Below are 14,316 nucleotides of genomic sequence, written 5' to 3'. Positions count from 1 at the left end.
AGTTTAGGAGTGAAATATAATGTGGGCACATTTTGTAATTGGGTTAATTTTCACTATTTTGCTGCCTTCATACAAGAATTGGGTGGTAAATTGTGCGCGTCAGCGAGTGCACGGATCTGTACGCCATGTGTGGCCCCTCTTCTTCTGTTAGAGACAAGAATACATTGAATCCTAATTCCATTGCCCTTTTCTTAACTGATAAACTGGGAAATTTATATTATTTATAATATCGGATCCTCTCAGTGATTTTATTCTGTTTAAGAAAACTTCCTATCCAGGATGGATATGAACAGGGACAAGATGGCGGAGAGGATATTACACCTCACCCTAGAGATCCTCTTCCGGCTTACTGGAGAGGTGAGAGATTCTGATGACGTCACATTACATCATTCTTATCTATGGGAATAACAGATGGACAGAACTGGAGAGGTGAGGACTCTGGAAATGTCTGTAGTGAGATTTATTACTGTGTCTCTCCATAACCAGGATTACACCGTAGTGAAGAAGACCTCTAGTGAGCGCTGTCAGGCCCCTGTGTCTGAGGGATGGGGAAGACCCCTGAGCCCAATCACGGGGCCTCCACCTCACCCCCCGATACATGAGGACATCAATGACCAGAAGATCTTAGAACTCACCTACAAGATGATGGAGCTGCTGACTGGAGAGGTGACACTACTGGGAATGCTGGGACATTATACAGTAACGCTATGAAGGGATCGGGGGTGATGGTATCATTGTATGTGTCAGGTTCCTATAAGATGTCAGGACGTCACCGTCTATTTCTCCATGGAGGAGTGGGAGTATTTAGAAGGACACAAAGATCTGTACAAGGACGTCATGATGGAGGTTCCCCAGCCCCTCACATCACCAGGTAATAGACAGGACTAAATACACACAGCCTATAATTATCTGTATGTAAGGAATGAATTCAGTCCCTGTATGTGTCTCCTCCAGTTCTATCCAGTAAGAGGACAACACCAGAGAGATGTCCCCGTCCTCTTCTCCCACAGGACTGTAAACAAGAAGATCCCGATGTTCCTCAGGATGTGTTTCCTCCAGCTCTATCCTGTAAGAGATATCTACTCATGTACTTTCTGCACTAATTTTGTGTTTACATTTTTAGGCTTTCTGCTCTGGGGTTTTTTTTTTCAGCTGTATTTTCTTTGCTTCTGCTTCTTCTGCTGTTGTTTCTAGTGCCTTCTCTATATCGTTATGAAGGCAACTCAAAGACCTGCAGAGGGTTCATGATTACTGTGTTTCCCAGTAAATAAGACCTACTCCAAAATTAAGCCCTAGTTACAGTCATGGCCAGCGTTGGGAGGAGTCAAACTGCGCATATTCTTAAGAACCCCACTCTCAAAGGGTCCTCATCAGTTGTATTCTAAGGTTAATTGTTTAAGAACCTTTGATGACTTCAAAGTCATGTGACATGAGGTAACCAAAGGTCTTTTAACTGCAGGAGTCTAAAAGAACTGAACAGAAGATAGGTTGGCATGCAGGACTGGCATTAGGGTAGGGTAGAGTGAGAGGAAACTGGGCAATTTCACAGGTCTCCCATTCTCTTTGGGGCCCTAGTGTTTATATGCCGATTATAGGACTGCTTAAAGACCTTTCTGACATTACGACCAAAGGTCTCATTTGCAGGAGTCTAAAGCAGAAGAGGAGACAGGCTTGTGTGTGTGTGTGTGTGTGTGTGTGTGTGTGTGTGTAGTCACGCCAGTTTTAACCAGCTTTACCAAAATTAGCAAAGCTTGGCCAGAACAAGGGTGTGATGCCACCTCTTCTGTAATTCGTAACAAACTGCAGCGTTCCCTATGCCAGAAATGTCACTTCCGTCCCTGATGTCATTTTTCAGTGTCCATCGCCGGTCTTGAATTGGAGCCCAAATGTTTATCTGCACAGACAGCAAGACCCTGCTACCTGCTTTGGTTACAAAGCCTTTGGATAGACCATCAACGTCATAGTCCCGGACATCCCCATTAAATTTCCATTATCTGTCCTTAACTATTTTATTTTCGTCTTGGAAAAAAATCTCTTTGAAATTGTCTATGTTGTGGACCAATATCACAGAGATGTTTGTAGGTTATTCAACTGTCAAGGCAGTGTCAGGATCTGTGGAAACTACTCTCTGCCTGCTAACTTCTCTGATGTCTGTGAGCAGTGCAGGGAGACACAGGCATCAAACCACAGATAGGCAGGCTAGCAAGAGTTAATCTCTGCTGAGATGCTAGTTAGTGTCTTTGATCACATGCTGCAGGAAGCCAGTATCATTCTCTGCCCTTCTGTATATGCTGGTTGGACTATTCCATTAATGCCAGCTATAGTTTACCGATACTGGTCTGGTGAGGGAGGTGTTGTGATACAGACTAACGGGTGGTTGTTGTGCATTACTGCTGTGAACTGTTGTGGTGTTAACCCTTGATGTCCTTTTGTTACTGCCTTCCTGCTCTTGCTTTTCTCCTTAGTCTCTCACTGTTTGTTTCTGTGAGTTTGCAGTGTGCCTAAGTTTTTGTAGTTTTCCTGTCTGTCTTAATCTTTATTTCCATCATACTCCTTCACTTTCCTTCCCTGGGAAATCACACATTAGATCTAGTAAGGACAATAGTGAGGTACAGTACAATGGCATCTCCACCTTCAGGGGTAATCCAGAGATTAGGGACAGTTTAGGGTCTCCTAGCCTGAGAAACAGTATAGGAGCCCACTGTCCTTTGATATCTTCACATTGTGACAATCAGTCAGATTATTTACTGTAGCACATTCCAGAGAACTGGTGCTACTGGAGAGATATCCTGGAGACAGGAATGGGAGGTTTGAATTAACGAAAATGTATCTGTTAAGCACGCTTTACACGCTTCAATATATCTCACAATCCGTCGTTGGGGTCAAGTTGTAAGTGACGCACATCCGGCATCATTTGTGAGGTATCTGCGTGTGACATCTACATGCGATCAGGATTGAACGCAAAACCGTTGATCGCTAACACATCGTATCTTTGTCTAGAATTGAACGTTTTGTTGCACGAACCTAGTCAATTGAAACGTGTGACATCCCTCATAAGATTTTGGTGTCTGAGGTTATGTGCTCAGGTGTGCGCTCTGCACCGCAGCTTAAAAAAGGTCGGCTTCAGAGCACAGCTGAAAAGTGAATGTCTGTCATTCACTAATCTCTGTCAGTCGGTCACTATCTCTGTCCCTCTCTCTCTGTCCATGTCAGTCTATCCCTCTTACTCCCTCTCTCATACTCACCGATCCCCGATCACCGGCGCGGCGCTGCACGGCATTCACACTGCTCCAGCGGCTTTTACTATTTTGAAAAAGCCGGCCGCCCATTAAACATTAATCTCGTATTCCCTGCTTTCCACACCCACCGGCGCCTATGATTGGTTACAGTGAGACACGCCCCCACGCTGAGTGACAGGTGTCTCACTGCACCCAATCACAGCAGCTGGTGGGCGTGTCTATAGTGTGCAGTGAAATTAAATAATTAAAAAAAACGGCGTGCAGTCCCCCCCAATTTTAAAACCAGCCAGATAAAGCCATATGGCTGAAGGCTGGTATTCTCAGGATGGGGAGCTCCACGTTATGGGGAGCCCCCCAGCCTAATAATATCAGCCAACAGCCGCCCAGAATTGCCGCATACATTATATGCGACAGTTCTGGGACTGTACCCGGTTCTTCCCGATTTGCCCTGGTGCGTTGGCAAATCGGGGTAATAAGGAGTTATTGGCAGCCCAAAGCTGCCACTAAAACCTAGATTAATCATGTCAGGCGTCTCCCCGAGATGCCTTCCATGATTAATCTGTAAGTGACAGTAAATAAACACACACACCCGAAAAAATCCTTTATTAGAAATAAAAAACACAAACATATACCCTGGTTCACCACTTTAATCAGCCCCAAAAAGCCCTCCATGTCCGGCGTAATCCACGGACCTCCAACGTGGCTTCCAGCGCTGCTGCATGGAGGTGACCGGAGCTGCAAAATACACAGCCGCTCCTGTCACCTCCACGCAGCAGAAGACAGCCGCGCGATCAGCTGAGCTGTCACTGAGGTTACCTGGATCCAGCGGTGGATGCAGCGGTGGCCGCGGGTAACCTCAGTGACAGCTCAGCTGATCGCGCTACTCACCTCAGTTGCTGCGTGGAGCTGACAGGAGCGGCGGTGAGTAGCGCGATCAGCTGAGCTGTCACTGAGGTTACCCACGGCCACCGCTGCATCCACCGCTGGATCCAGGTAACCTCAGTGACAGCTCAGCTGATCGCGCGGCTGTCTTCAGTTGCTGCGTGGAGGTGACAGGAGCGGCTGTGTCTGCTGCAGCTCCGGTCACCTCCATGCAGCAGCGCTGGAAGCGACGCTGGAGGTCCGTGGATTACGCCGGACATGGAGGGCTTTTTGGGGCTGATTAAAGTGATGAACCAGGGTATATGTTTGTGTTTTTTATTTCTAATAAAGGATTTTTTCGGGTGTGTGTGTTTATTTACTGTCACTTACAGATTAATCATGGAAGGAATCTCGGGGAGACGCCTGACATGATTAATCTAGGATTTAGTGGCAGCTATGGGCTGCCAATAACTCCTTATTACCCCAATTTGCCAACGCACCAGGGCAAATCGGGAAGAGCCGGGTACAGTCCCAGAACTGTCGCATATAATGTATGCGGCAATTCTGGGCAGCTGTTGGCTGATATTGTTAGGCTGGGGGGCTCCCCATAACGTGGAGCTCCCCATCCTGAGAATACCAGCCTTCAGCCGTATGGCTTTATCTGGCTGGTTTTAAAATTGGGGGGGGGACCGCACGCCGTTTTTTTTAATTATTTAATTATTTATTTCACTGCACAGTATAGACATGCCCACCGGCTGCTGTGATTGGGTGCAGTGAGACACCTGTCACTCAGCGTGGGGGCGTGTCTCACTGTAACCAATCATAGGCGGCGGTGGGCGGGGAAAGCAGGGAATACGAGATTGTTTAATGAGCGGCCGGCTTTTTCAAAATAGTAAAAGCCGCCGGAGCAGTGTGAACGCCGTGCAGCGCCGGGGATCGGGGTTCGGTGAGTATATGAGAGAGGGCTGCTCAATTCAGTTACTTAGGAGTTTAGCGGTCACCAGTGAGCCCTTCACAGGTGACCGCTAATCAGGACGCGACACAGACAGAGCCGCAGCATGACCATGAAGTCGGGTGAAGTTAACCCAAGTTCATTCTGATCGTGCGGCTCTTTCTGTGTCTGCTGTCATCTGCCATTCAGCTCTGCTACATGGCTGTCTGTGTCTGCTGTCAACAGCCATGTAGCAGAGCTGAATGGTAGATGACATAGTAAAAACGCATCCCTACACATTACACACGCTTGGCAAGTCAATAAATAATAAAAAAAAAGGGTGCCCAATGCATACGTCACAGAACACATGATCTAAAGGATCACACACAAAATTGATCAATTTAACATAGACTACTAACGCTCGTGTGACAGCAAATGAACGACCTACGTGTAATCTCATAAGATCCCGTATGCAACCTGGGCGTGTCACATCGCAAATGCGATTGTACAACTAATTGCAACGTGTAAAGCAGGCTTTAGATCTCAAAATTGGAAAACAGATTCAGAATGATTTTTTCCCAGATTTAATTTCTGATGTTGTGGTATAAAAAAAAATAAATGTACTTTCAAGATAACATCATTAAAAACTAGTAACATTGTGTTTATTTTTAGCAGATGACTGTATTGGGAGTTCAGATGGAAATCTAATATCTTCAGAATTTATAACAGATGATGAAAGTATCACACATGATACATATGAAGAGCATGCTGGTATCCCAGATATACTTCCAGTCCTTCATCGGAAAGCACTATCATCTGATCTTTTCAAACAAGTCCAAAATTCCAATTTACCACAGAATTTTAAGCAACATAACAGTTACAGAAGAGATGTGGAACAAGAAACGGCTCTTACAAGGGAGAAACCATTTTTATGTTCAAAATGTGGGAAATGTTTTACCAGGAAATCACATCTTGTTAACCATCAAAGATCTCATACAGGAAAGAAGCCATTTTCATGTTCCGAATGTGGGAAATGTTTTAGTCAGAAATCAAATCTTGTAACGCATCAAAAATATCACACTGGGAAGAAGCAATTTTCATGTTCAGAATGTGGGAAATGTTTTATCCGAAAATCACACCTTGTTAGACATCACAAAAATCACACAGGGGAAAAGCCATTTTCATGTTCAGAGTGTGGGAAATGTTTTATTGAGAAATCAAAACTTGTTGTGCATCAAAGATCTCACACCAGGGAGAAGCCGTTTTCATGTTCAAAGTGTGAGAAATGTTTCATTCAGAAATCAAAACTTGTTGTGCATCAAAGATTTCATACAGGGGAGAAGCCATTTTCGTGTTCAGAGTGTGGGACATGTTTTATTCAGAAATCAGATCACGTTAGGCATCAAAGATCTCACACAGGGGAGAAGCCATTTTCATGTTCAGAGTGTGGGAAATGTTTTATTCAGAAATCAAAACTTGTTGTGCATCAAAGATCTCACACAGGGGAAAAGCCATTTTCATGTACAGAGTGTGGGAAATGTTTTATTGAGAAATCAAAACTTGTTGTGCATCAAAGATCTCACACCAGGGAGAAGCCATTTTCATGTTCAAAGTGTGAGAAATGTTTTATTCAGAAATCAGATCTTGTTAGGCATCAAAGATTTCACACAAGGGAGAAGCCATTTTCATGTTCAGAGTGTGGGAAATGTTTTATTCAGAAATCAAATCTTGTTGTGCATCAAAGATCTCATACAGGGGAGAAGCCATTTTCATGTTCAGAATGTGGGAAATGTTTTATTCAGAAATCAGTTCTTGTTAGGCATCAAAGATCTCACACAGGGGAGAAGCCATTTTCATGCTCAGAATGTGGTAAATGTTTTACTAGGAAATCAGGTCTTGTTGTGCATCAAAGATCTCACACAGGGGAGAAGCCATTTTCATGTTCAGAATGTGGGAAATGTTTTATTCAGAAATCAGATCATGTTAAGCATCAAAGATCTCACACATAGGAGAAGCCATTTTCATGTTCAGAGTGTGGGAAATGTTTTCTTCAGAAATCAAAACTTGTTGTGCATAAATATTCATACAGGGGAGAAGCCATTTTCATGTTCAGAGTGTGGGAAATGTTTTATTGAGAAATCAAAACTTGTGCATCAAAGATCTCACACCAGGGAGAAGCCATTTTCATGTTCAAAGTGTGAGAAATGTTTTATTCAGAAATCAGATCTTGTTAGGCATCAAAGATCTCACACAGGGGAGAAGATGTTTTCATGCTCAGAATGTGGTAAATGTTTTACTAGGAAATCATGTCTTGTTTACCATCAAAACAATCACACAAAATAAACCATGTTTATGTTCTAAGTCTAGAAAATGTAATTCTCAGAAATCAGATCTTGTCAAACATGTGAAGAAGCCGCACAAGGAAGGAACTTTTTTCATGTTGTGAATAATTGAAATGTTTATCTGGTAAATCAAGTCTTGCTGACATCAGAAAACTAACAGAGAGCAGCAGCCATTATTGTTTTCAGAATTTGGCAAATGTTTTTTATCCTTAATGAGGTCCGGTTGTCAGATGAATCACACGCGAGAAGCCATCATGATGTACTATAATTCAAAGGGTTTTATTCAAAAATCGGCTACAATTCCTCAAGTAAGAATTGGTGAGGGAAAGAAGCATTTTCTTTCTTTTTAACCTTATTGTATTTTTCGGACCATAAGACACACCTAGGTTTTGAAGAAGGAAAGTAGGGAAAAAGATTGAAGCAAAAAATGTGGTTATGCTGCACTGATAGGGGGGATCTGCTGCTGACACTGTTTCGGGGGGTGCCATCCTCCAATTTCTAGCGCAATGATGACTTTCCCTTTAAATAGTGCTTATCACAAATCTGTGGCTGCCTTTTTTATTTACTAATACAGTGGAGAGCCGCAGATTAGTGAATTTTCTAAATATAATCCAGTACCAAAACTTTTGGAATTGTCCCTAATGTCCCCCGAAAGGAACTTCCAGGTTGTGAGATCCCACAACCCTTAGCAGTGTGAGCCCTACGAACCCAGAGAGAGCCTTTATGAACATTTGTAAAATGTTTTGATACTGGATTATATTTAGATAATTCACTAATCACAGATTGCCCACTGCTTTTACTAAAAAGCGCAGCCCCAGATTGGAGATATATTTCAGAATTCCTATCACATTGTATATAATTGCATTTCCAAACTTGTTGTTTTGTTAATAAATGCTTGTAAAATATATATTCTTCCTGTCTAGATTTCTCTATTGTTTAGATGTGATGATTTTGCCTCACCTCTGGAGTAGACATTTCACACAAAAAGAGTGAGGGGTTGTCACATAGGTGTCACAGTCGGCTGACAATCCATTGGCAGCAAGTGTTGGAAAATCCCAGAGATTGACAGCACAAGTTGTTATGTGACCGTTGTCTGTTTCTGCAGCAGCGGACTCTATGACCCTGGGAACCTGTCAGGTTTTTCCTCTGTTGCCAGCCTCTGACTTTCTTTATAAACCTCTCCCTGGGATGCTTTGGGTGTGGTTTATAGTTGTTCCTGGCTGTGGTCTGCAGTGGTTGTCTCCTCTTGTTTTCCCAGATATTTCTGTGGTAGCTGCTCCTAAGAAAAGTATAAAAGTGAAATAAAATAATAATTTTATAGTATTCTATGCCTCTTCAAGTTATTCAAAAAGGATATAGATAGGGTAAAATAGGGTAAATAGACCGAAAGGAAATATTTAAATTTTTTGTTAATAACTATTTTTGGTGGAAAAATAAAAGACACTCAAAAAAAATTTAAAATCAATTGTTTGGTAAAGATCAATAATTAAATGATGCGCATATAAAATATTTGGGGCACAGCTACAAATAAAATATAAGTGCACACAAATAAAAGCCCCGGCCGGCTGCTGATATCTGGAATACGCAGTATGATATTACATATATTTCAATGGTCGCAGGAAATAATCCTTGAATAAAAATAAATTAACCCTTTCACCCCCGGGCGTTTTACTGGGGGGTTTTTTCTTCCTCTTCCGAGAGCCGTAACTTTATTTTTCCATCAGTCTTTTCATATGAGGGCTTGTTTTTTGCGGGATGAGATATACTTTTAAATGAAACCATAAGTTTTACCATATAGTGTACTGAAAAACTGCAAAAAAAAGTGCGATCACACAATAGTTTTTGGGATATTTTATTCACCATGATCACTATATGGTAAAACTGATGTGTTGCTGTGATGCCTGAGGTCGGTGCGACTTTGTAGACACCAAACATAGTCATATGAAAAAGTTTGGGCACCCCTATTTATGTTAACCTTTTTTCTTTATAACAATTTGGGTTTTTGCAACAGCTATTTCAGTTTCATATATCTAATAACTGATGGACTGAGTAATATTTCTGGATTGAAATGGGGTTTATTGTACTAACAGAAAATGTGCAATCCACATTTAAACAAAATCTGACCGGTGCAAAAGTATGGGCACCTCAACATAAAAGTGACATTAATATTTTGTAGATCCTCCTTTTGCAAAAATAACATCCTCTAGTCGCTTCCTGTAGCTTTTAATGAGTTCCTGGATCCTGGATGAAGGTATATTTGACCATTCCTGTTTACAAAACAATTCCAGTTCAGTGAAGTTTGATGGTTGCCGAGCATGGACAGCACGCTTCAAATCATCCCACAGATGTTCAATGATATTCAGGTCTGGGGACTGGGATGGCCATTCCAGAACATTGCAATTGTTCCTCTGCATGAATGCCTGAGTAGGTTTGGAGCGGTGTTTTGGATCATTGTCTTGCTGAAATATCCATCCCCTGCGTAACTTCAACTTCGTCACTGATTCTTGCACATTATTGTCAAGAATCTGCTGATACTGAGTTGAATCCATCCATGCGACCCTCAACTTTAACAAGATTCCCGGTGCCGGCATTGGCCACACAGCCCCAAAGCATGATGGAACCTCCATCAAATTTTACTGTGGGTAGCAAGTGCTTTTCTTGGAATGGCGTTTTTTTTTTCCCTCCATGCATAATGCCTTTTTGTATGACCAAACAACTCAATCTTTGTTTCATCAGTCCACAGGACCTTCTTCCAAAATGTAACCGGTTTGTCCAAATGTGCTTTTGCATACCTCAGGCGACTGTTTGTGGCGTGCTTGCAGAAACGGCTTCTTTCGCATCACTCTCACCTACAGCTTCTCCTTGTGCAACGTGCGCTGTATTGTTGACCGATGCACATTGACACCATCTGCAGCAAGATGCTGCTGCAGGTCTTTGGAGGTGGTCTGTGAATTGTCCTTGACTGTTCTCACCATTTTTCTTCTCTGCCTTTCTGATATTTGTCTAGGCCTGCCACTTCTGGGCTTAACAAGAACTGTACCTGTGTTCTTCCATTTCCTTACTATGTTCCTCACAGTGGAAACTGACAGTTTAAATCTCTGAGACTACTTTTTGTATCCTTCCCCTGAACAACTATGTTGAATAATCTTTGTTTTCAGATCACTTGAGAGTTGTTTTGAGGAGCCCATAATGCCACTCTCCATAGGAGATTCAAATAGGAGAACAACTTGCAAGTGGCCACCTTAAATACCTTTTGATTGGATACACCTGCCTATGAAGTTCAAAGCTCAATGAGGTTACAAAACCAATTTAGTGCTTTAGTAAGTCAGTAAAAAGTAGTTAGGAGTGTTCAAATCAAGAAATTGATAAGGGTACTTTTGCACCGGTCAAATTTTGTTTAAATGCGGATTGCACAATTTCTGTTAGTACAATAAACCTCATTTCAATCCAGAAATATTACTCAGTCCATCAGTTATTAGATATATGAAACTGAAATAGCTGTTGCAAAAACCCAAATTGTTATAAAGAAAAAAGGTTAATATTAATAGGGGTGCCCAAACTTTTTCATATGATTGTATATAGGGTTACTTGTTAAGTGGTTAAAAAAATTCACAACTCTGTCCAAAAAAAGTGGTGCACGTTTTGCGCCATTTTCTGAAACCCGTAGAGTTCTCATTTTTCTGGATCTATGGCTTAGTGACGGCTTATTTTTTTCCGTCTTGAGCTGACGTTTTTAACGGTACCATTTTTGCACAGATGCTATGTTTTGATCGCCTGTTATTGCATTTTGCGCAAAATTTGCGGCGACCAAAAAACGTAATTTTGGCGTTTGTAATTTTCTTGCCATTACGCCGTTTACTAATCAAATTACATGATTTTATATTTTGATAGATCGGGCATTTTTGAACGCGGTGATACCAAATATGTGTGTGGGTTTTTTTTAACCCTTTAATTTTCAATGGGGCGAATGGGGGTGAGTTGAACTTTTAGGGGTTTTTTTTAGTATTTTAAATTTTTAAAACTTTTTTTTTTTCATTTTACTAGTCCCTTTAGGGGATTATAACAATCAGCAATCTGATCACTCTTTCATATCTCCATATCACAGCTACACAGCTGAGATCTGCAGAAAAGGAGCTCTCCTGTTACACACCGCAGCCTGACGGGTATAAGAGGAAGTGACTCATAATAGCTACAGGTGGCATCACATGAACCTGTGCTACCATGGCAATCACCGTAAGTCACGTGATCACGTCACGTGACTTCCGATGGGGGCGGGGTAAGTGATCTTAATGGCGACGCGCATATACATCACGCTGCCAGATTTTGGCAGCGAGATGTAAAGGGTTAATAGTCACGGGTGGAACGCGATTCCACTGGCGACTAGCAGGCACACATGTCAGCTGTTGAAATCAGCTATGTGTGTGGATCGCCGCGGGGATTAACCTCACACGATCCATGACGTACCCAGTACGTCATGTGTTGTGAAGAGGTTAAAAAATCATTAGAATTTTTGAAAAAAAAAAAACTAACTCTGTGAGTAAAGAAGTTGAGCTGCACTCCCTGTGTCGTCCGTTTACTACCAGCGCCCACAACACTGCCCATTGAGTGTCCATGGATATCTAGTGAACAAATAATTCTCTACCTACAATAATTGATGATAAATAGTATGTACAATACTGGGGCTGTTTAGCCTAATGGTTAAATTTGTATATATCCTCAATGTTCATCTGTCTTTTTATTCTTCCCTTGGTCCATATACCTTTCAAATAGGGCGCTTTGGATTAATTATGATATTGCTTAATGTTTAATTGAAGGAGTGGCGGTTAGTTTTGTAAATATCGCTGTATCTGTCAGTCTCCGTTGGTCACATGACAATGAGCGGTCACGTGATGTTGTTCCTTTCCGTCTCCAGTGAAGCCCCCGTGATGACGCTGAGGCATTTCCGGGTGACGTGGCCAACCACGATTGGACCGGTGAAACGGCCTGTGTGATTGGTTAATCCGGAATGTGCGCCAGAAAGAAAGGGTGCGGGCACTTCCCTATTTCAGTAGCGCTGTCGGGCGCGGCCCGCGCTACTGAGATAGGGGTCACACTAAGGCACATCTGAGCCATACTGTGATGTGCCCTGAATAACAATGTATCGGGCAGGGCGTTAAACACTGAAATGATGAGTTGCTGACACTCTATTCAATAGATTGATGCCTGTGGTTATGCACCTATGATATTCATCAGTCATATGGTGCTTGAATATCAATACATCCTAGGCACAATAGAACACTAGGTCCAATAACAGTGACCTGGGGGTTTAGATTACCTCCTGATGTGTCACCGTTATAGGTGAGAAGAAACGCGTTGCGGTGACTGCGGTTATCGATATTAACAAGTGTAGGCAGGAAACCCTTACTGACGAATAGAATCTGGCAACAGAGTATTATAAAATAGGCTGAGGAGTATAGTATAAACTGCAGGTGATAATATCATTCCCTACACCCCAGCAGCAATACATTGGTGAGGTGTGGATAGCTGGGTATGGGGGGAGAGGAGAACCATTAAATCGCCGCTTTGTTAAATTGATCTAATCCTAATAGGGAGTGACTGGAACTGTGCTGAATCCGGAGCATATACTATAACTATTAGGCAAACATCATAAGGCATGGAATGAGGCTGCCAAGGATATGTATGTACCAGGGAGTGACTGGAACTGTGCCGAATCCGGAGCATATACTATACCTATTAGGAAAACATCATAAGGCATGGAATGAGGCTGCCAAGGATATGTATGTACCAGGGAGTGACTGGAACTGTGCTGAATCCGGAGCATATACTATACCTATTAGGAAAACATCATAAGGCATGGAATGAGACTGCCAAGGATATGTATGTACCAGGGAGTGACTGGACTGTGCTGAATCCGGAGCATATACTATACCTATTAGGAAAACATCATAAGGCATGAAATGAGACTGCCAAGGATATGTGTGTACCAGGGAGTGACTGGAACTGTGCTGAATCCGGGGCATATACTATACCTATTAGGAAAACATCATAAGGCATGAAATGAGACTGCCAAGGATATGTGTGTACCAGGGAGTGACTGGAACTGTGCTGAATCCGGAGCATATACTATACCTATTAGGAAAACATCATAAGGCATGAAATGAGACTGCCAAGGATATGTGTGTACCAGGGAGTGACTGGAACTGTGCTGAATCCGGAGCATATACTATACCTATTAGGAAAACATCATAAGGCATGAAATGAGACTGCCAAGGATATGTATGTACCAGGGAGTGACTGGAACTGTGCTGAATCCGGAGCATATACTATACCTATTAGGAAAACATCATAAGGCATGGAATGAGGCTGCCAAGGATATGTATGTACCAGGGAGTGACTGGAACTGTGCCGAATCCGGAGCATATACTATACCTATTAGGAAAACATCATAAGGCATGGAATGAGGCTGCCAAGGATATGTATGTACCAGGGAGTGACTGGAACTGTGCTGAATCCGGAGCATATACTATACCTATTAGGAAAACATCATAAGGCATGGAATGAGACTGCCAAGGATATGTATGTACCAGGGAGTGACTGGAACTGTGCTGAATCCGGAGCATATACTATACCTATTAGGAAAACATCATAAGGCATGGAATGAGACTGCCAAGGATATGTATGCACCAGGGAGTGACTGGAACTGTGCTGAATCCGGAGCATATACTACACCTATTAGGAAAACATCATAAGGCATGAAATGAGACTGCCAAGGATATGTATGCACCAGGGAGTGACTGAACTGTGCTGAATCCGGGGCATATACTACACCTATTAGGAAAACATCATAAGGCATGGAATGAGACTGCCAAGGATATGTATGCACCAGGGAGTGACTGGAACTGTGCTGAATCCGGAGCATATACTATAACTATTAGGAAAACAT

At 42.4% G+C, this 14,316-nt stretch overlaps 1 protein-coding gene across 1 annotated transcript in view; it reads left to right on the top strand.

The window, feature by feature from the left end:
* The first annotated feature begins 444 nt into the window (after positions 1-444).
* The window catches only part of LOC142313085 (uncharacterized), a 139,415-nt gene continuing 125,543 nt past the window's right edge, over positions 445-14,316 (top strand). The window contains 3 exon segments of the mRNA XM_075352071.1: positions 445-666; positions 748-871; positions 5,704-7,102. Of these exon segments, the coding sequence (XP_075208186.1) occupies positions 445-666; positions 748-871; positions 5,704-7,102 (1,745 nt within the window).

Source organism: Anomaloglossus baeobatrachus, chromosome 5 (assembly GCF_048569485.1).
Source record: "Anomaloglossus baeobatrachus isolate aAnoBae1 chromosome 5, aAnoBae1.hap1, whole genome shotgun sequence".
NCBI lineage: Eukaryota > Metazoa > Chordata > Amphibia > Anura > Aromobatidae > Anomaloglossus > Anomaloglossus baeobatrachus.
This window is presented reverse-complemented; position numbering and strand designations above follow the sequence as displayed.